At 38.6% G+C, this 5,936-nt stretch overlaps 1 protein-coding gene across 1 annotated transcript; it reads left to right on the top strand.

Annotated features, from left to right (window-relative positions):
• The first annotated feature begins 650 nt into the window (after positions 1–650).
• LOC107819634 (uncharacterized) lies at positions 651–5,512 on the top strand. The gene is made up of 3 exons (XM_016645762.2): positions 651–1,162; positions 2,319–2,448; positions 4,944–5,512. Exons 1-3 carry the CDS (start codon positions 752–754, stop codon positions 5,162–5,164), a joined length of 762 nt encoding a protein of 253 aa, XP_016501248.2. The 5' UTR covers positions 651–751; the 3' UTR covers positions 5,165–5,512.
• Positions 5,513–5,936: the final 424 nt, after the last annotated feature.

Genomic DNA, 5,936 nt, shown 5'->3' on the forward strand with positions numbered 1-5,936 from the left:
CTTTTCGAAGATTTCGCATCTTCAACTTGTTTCATAGGGTCATTGCGTAGTTTGGTTTGCCTCTCGACTTCCATGGTTGCTGCAGAACCTGCAAATACAGCTTCTTCTTGAGTGATTCGCAAATTAAAAGATGGCCCATCAAAATTGAGAGCTTTAGTGGGTATACCTCGTGTAACCCTCTTCTGAGTTTTTGAATCAGCCATTAAAGACTAAACTTGAAGTTTCTTCGTAAAAATTAAAAAGAAAAGTGAAGAGAAAAAAAAGAATGGCAGAGTAGTAAGAAAGAACCGACCAAAAGCTTTACCAATTAGTAATGAACCATGATTTTTAGAAGCAAAATCGTGGTGGATTCATTATGAGAAATTTGCTCCTCCTAAAATCTTGCTGAGAGAGGGGGAATTATCGTGTGCTAACTGAAAGAGAGAGAAAGAACATAACTAGCGTATTTCACGCCTCAACGGTAGTGTATATAATAAATATGTATTTTGCTATAAAGTATAGCTATAAGTAATAATATTTTAAAATTATTTTAGTTTATAATAAATAAGGTGTAATAATTTATTATATGAGGTAAAATTTTCTTAATGGAAATGGAAAACAAAAAAGGAAAAAGGAAACAAACAATATTTTCCAAACATATCCCCAGATATTGAGTTTTACAGCCCACTGGTCAGTCCAACTCAAAACCCTCGTTAAGCCCCTCCGCCCCACTCCTCACATTCTCTTGGACTCGATCACATTCAAAAAAATAATGTTGATCCGACGCATAGCACTGACCACCTCCCTCCACCACCATCACCTCCACCTCCGTTTCTTCAGCAACTTCGCCGCCGCCGCCGTTCTTCCAGACCCAGAACCGGAGTTCCCAAAACCGGACCCCAAATACGACGAAACCATTCACGCAATTGCACGCGCCAAATCGGGGAAGAACATCGCCGCCAAAGAGAGGAAGGCAGGTCGAGTACCGAGCATAGTGTTCGAACAGGAAGACGGTCAACATGGGGGTAACAAAAGGCTCATTTCTGTTCAGGCTAATCAGATTAGGAAGCTAGTTAACCATCTTGGTAGGTCCCATTTCTTGTCCAGGTTGTTTGATCTTGAGGTTCGCCCCGACTTTGACTCTGTTGAGGTTGTTGAGAAGGTTCGAGTTTTGCCCAGAAAGGTACTTATTTTAGGTTTTGTTATTTTGAATTGATCTGCAGGTACCGGTTTTGCCTACTCTTTGTTAGGGTGTGAATTGAGTTGAAAATAGAATTGAGTCAGGAAGAACAAGTTTTTCCAGCTCCGGGGAAAAGATTCATCTTCACATTTTTCATACCTTCTGATACGTTTTTCTTTTTTTTTTTTTTTTCATTTTTGCTTCTAGCGTTTTACTCTGTTTGTTTCTGACTAAGCAGCAAGCGACAGCTTATCCCCCTACCTTTGGGTTTGTCAAATTATACTCTTATTTAAATATTAAGTGCTTTGAAGCTGGCTGCAATCTTATGCTTACTAGGTGTAGGGCACTGGTTATGAATGATTGAATTCACACACATTTATTTTTGGTTGATAATGGTAGTATCCAGGTCATGTTGCACGCACCTTGACTATTCCACCGGGTACACTAAGTACCTGCTAGCTCCCATTAGCACATGTATTTGATCACTCTGCCTACCTGCTAGCTCCCATTAGCACATGTATTTGATCACTCTGCCTACCAAAACTTAGGTAGATGAGAAGAATCACCTAGTGTTTTTTTTGGCTCCAATGGGATTTGAACTTCGTATCCCATGATTCACTCACTTCATGGGCCACACCCCTAGATTTAGACCTAGTTTCACACACTTAAAGGGATAAAAGTGGAGCTTTCTTGAATTGATATAGGCTTCAAAGAAAGCAAGGTTCTAAAAAGTTTTTGTGGATTAGATTGTCCTATATAGGAGTTGATATTAGCTTCCATAGCAAATAGTCATTATGATGCCCCCATAAATTAAGCAGCCACAAGTGTGAAAGCAACAAAGTGCTTGTGAAAAACTTGCAAAACTTTCTATTTGGAAATATAATATTCACATTAACAGTTTGATGATGATTAATGGGTTGTTCTTGTCACTAGTCCTGTGGCATTTCTAAAACAGAATGATGGTCGACAGTTGTTGCCACTGAGATATTTTTATCATCCTGCTGAGATTTGTGGTATTTAGGTGGGTTTAAACTCCGAGATTGCTTGTCTTGGTTCAAAAGGAGGACCTTTTATAGAATTATGAAGCTGTTGGAACCAAACAGAGCTTTACATGGCTTTTAGTGGCGAGGTGTGCTGATTTATCTATTTCAATGTTCAGGTTCATCTGGAAGCTGGTTCAGATGCGCCTCTTAATGTTACATTTATAAGAGCTCCACCAAGTGCTTTATTAAAGGTTGATGTTCCTCTCGTATTTAGAGGAGAGGATGTGTCCCCCGGGCTGAAGAAAGGCGAGTAACTTGTGACTTGCTGCATATGCTGATTTTTATGATGTCTTTAGTTTCTTTGGTATGCTGATTTGCGGGGGGATATATTGAAACAAGCTTATCATATGTTACACTTGCACCATTTTTATTTTATTTTATCTCAGCGGTATAATGACTAGTTTCTTGAATTCATTCAATGCAAATATTTACGGTTATTGGTGGACATAGAAGTTTCTTCTCAAGATAAGACCCAAGTATGTTGTCTAACGGTCAATGAAACTGGAATAGACCATGGGAGATCAGTGTTCAAATCCCAATATCGTTTAAAGAAAATGTTAGGTGAATTCTTCCCATTTGTCTAAGCCTTGGTGGGCAAAGACAAGAAAACCCTACTATCCATCCTAGCACCGACAGTCTTGACCAAAGAGATACATTGTATCATCCATCAAAAACACCTTTGATCACATCCTATCATTTTATTATTCAGGAGGAAGTTCCAGTTAACACGATCATAGGCCTTCACTATGTCATCTTTGCGTAGAACTCCAGGTTCTCCTAGCCGTAATTGATGATCATGCCATTCATTTGTTGTCCCCTAAATCAATTTATCTATTGCCTCTTTAGTCTTTCAGCGAGTGCTTTAGCAATACTTGTATAAATATTTCCTTTCAAACTGATCGGCTTGTAATCTCTTAATTCAGTTGCCCCTTTTCTTAAGGACTAAGGTAATAGAGTAATGAAGCTCTTCTCAGATCTTCCTTCAAGGTAGATTTGGTGAAAGTTTCGAGCACCCGATTTCTAAAGATGTGCCAACATTTTTGGTGAAAAGCTGTAGTTAAGCCATCAGGGCCATGAAGTTGTTCTCCAGCACTATCATTTATGGTGCAGTCTCTTCCTCTTTGGAAAGGCCTCCACAACTATGTTCTGTCATCTTCTAGTAATATAGTTAGGTCCCTGTCATTCCACCTTGGCGGCCATCAACTGTAATTTCCATGAGGGCTTAGAAGGAAAACAATGAATTTTAAAGCAAAAGAGTTTAAGTGTTGCAAAAATTTTATCGCACTTACAAGCATGTAATAACTCATTAAGCCAATCAGATTGGTGTCTTTGCATGTTGATAAATATTTTCTTAATGGAATTGATGGAACATAAATTTGTTTAATGAGCATACAACTCAATGCTTTTTTCTAACATGTTTACAGACTGTGGTCACTTCAAAATTTATCCACCTTGAGTATAGAGTTTGGTATTGGAGAGTTTGGTATCCACCTTGAGTAGTAGAGTTTGGTATACATCAGTTGTCAGCTAAGTTGTGCGGACTCTTCGTTTTTGGTGCCGCACCCGTCTCGACACGGGACGGGAGCGGGTGCGAGAGCGGGATACGTCCCGGATTCGGTCAACTAACTTCGGATACTTTGACCTGAGTCCATCGACAAATTTGGGGGAAGCCGAGATTTTGATTTCTCAAAATTAAAAATAAAACAGATTTAAGACATTGGGAAATAGCATACCTTCAATATTGTAGTACTTTTGTTTCATATTTGCTGCTTTGTGTTTCAGAAAAATCAAGAAGTCAAGGGGTTGTGTTCTGAATTCAGACTTCTGGTAGACAATAGCAGCGATATAGATGGAGAGTTGGTGGAAGGCCTTGAATGGCTTTCTTTTTCTCTTTATAGCTCTATTTTTTATAATTTTGAATTTTTTTAGCCGAATCCCCGTACCCGTATCCATACCTGGATCCGCACCCCCGAATCTAAAAATTTAGATTTTGCCGAATCCGACACTCGGATCCATGCCCGTATCGGATGCCGCACCCGAGTCCGAGCAACTTGGGTTGTCAGGTAATAACCTGATTAAGTGATTATAAGCTCAGATATACGACTAAAACCACAAACTTTAACTTCCCTTTTACCCATCTAACTATAAAAACTAATTACGGAGATTGGAGCAACTAAAAGAGGGATAAAGCGTAAAGAGTAGTTGTGATAAAAGCATGCTTCTTTTCAATTTTTAATAGCAGTAGGCCAATTGATGCCTCTCTCTCTCTTTCTCTCTCTCTCCTCTTAGTAGTGCTTCAGCACATGAATCCAACATCTGTTTGAGGGTGGAGGGCGTGAGATCTTTCAGCTAATATATGTTTTCTTGATATTCTGAGAAAGTGAGCTACATAATTAGTGCTTCTCTTAGAATCGATGAACAATTTCAGAAAGAAACTACACCTTGCTGAATTATAAAATGATGAAAGGAAACAAGCCATATCTATCTAGGTAAGTGGTGACAAAGAACAGGCTTTAAGCATGAGGGACAGTGAGCGAGTTAGGATAAAATGGTATTTGAACCAGACAAGGTTGGCAGAAGTGTCTGGCTAGTTTGTTACAGATTACGTGAGTTCCATATGATGATTCAGTATTAATGACCTCATTCTGGATAACATGTGAGGCCATAGCCATTACCTATGTGCTTGCACTTTCTTTTTCTTTTTGGATTTTTTACTAATCATTAGTTAACTAATGTGGCAGGGTCGTATTTGAATATTATCAAGAGAACGGTAAAGTATCTATGTCCTGCGGATGTCATCCCTCCTTACATTGATGTAGATTTGAGTGAGTTGGATGTTGGCCAAAAGTTGGTAATGGGTGATCTGAAGGTTCATCCAGATTTGAAGCTTGTCCAACCAAAGGATCATCCTGTTGTCAAGATTATGGGAGCAAGAGTTTCTGATCAAAAGAAAGCTAAATGATTTTAATTGAAGCACTTGTGTGAAAGCTTATTATGAAAGGATTCCACAGCTGGGGACGTTGGCATTGGTAGCTGATGTAAGTTATTCCGTGATCGTGTTCATTTGTGCTAGTTATATAGGATGATTAGGTGATATTATCTCAATTTTTGGAATCTTTATTAGGACTGATTTTATGCCCTTTAGATGAGTATGTTGAAATTTTTGGGAAACAAGAGGGAGCCCTCATGATTTGAAGTGGCTTCTCTTCTTGAGTGTCATCAGTAACTGAATTGTATATCAAATTGCTAATGTCCAAATAATTTTGCACTACTGGGCTGTGAAATGTGAAACTTCATGACTTTCTCTGCGCAGTTGCAGCATCAACTTTATTAATGTAATGTCCTTTTCTTTTTTCTTGTACATCTATATTTTTGAATATTTTCTAATGATCGTTGCAAAGACGCTAGGTCCTAGTTAAAGACTTGTGCGAGAACCTTTCATTGGGAAAGATGGGCAGATTGTGGATGCCTCATCGAAAACTATTTGGAGTTAGCGATGTCAATCTTTTCTATCCTTCTGAGCCGGCAGATAAGTTTCACTTATTGCAACATTATAGAACCTTATATGTGATTTTAACTTCATACAGTTCCTTTTCCAGTTGCACGGTTTTATGTGCTCAAGTACATTCACTCTATCCAAAAATAGAAGGATGGATGATATCAGCTCCTAGCTGATCTAAACAAGGTCATTTTCTCTATTGAACATATGTTTAAGTTTGGAATTTTTTTCCACA

Source organism: Nicotiana tabacum, chromosome 12 (genome assembly GCF_000715075.1).
Source record: "Nicotiana tabacum cultivar K326 chromosome 12, ASM71507v2, whole genome shotgun sequence".
Classification (NCBI taxonomy): domain Eukaryota; kingdom Viridiplantae; phylum Streptophyta; class Magnoliopsida; order Solanales; family Solanaceae; genus Nicotiana; species Nicotiana tabacum.

What these genes read in the sequence shown, in the direction of transcription:
- LOC107819634 (XM_016645762.2), top strand. Translation starts at nt 752, where the DNA reads ATGTTGATCCGACGCATAGCACTGACCACCTCCCTCCACCACCATCAC. An exon ending in TTCGAGTTTTGCCCAGAAAG is followed by an intron (nt 1,163 to 2,318) that starts GTACTTATTTTA and finishes TTCAATGTTCAG; the next exon opens with GTTCATCTGGAAGCTGGTTC. An exon ending in GTCCCCCGGGCTGAAGAAAG is followed by an intron (nt 2,449 to 4,943) that starts GCGAGTAACTTG and finishes CTAATGTGGCAG; the next exon opens with GGTCGTATTTGAATATTATC.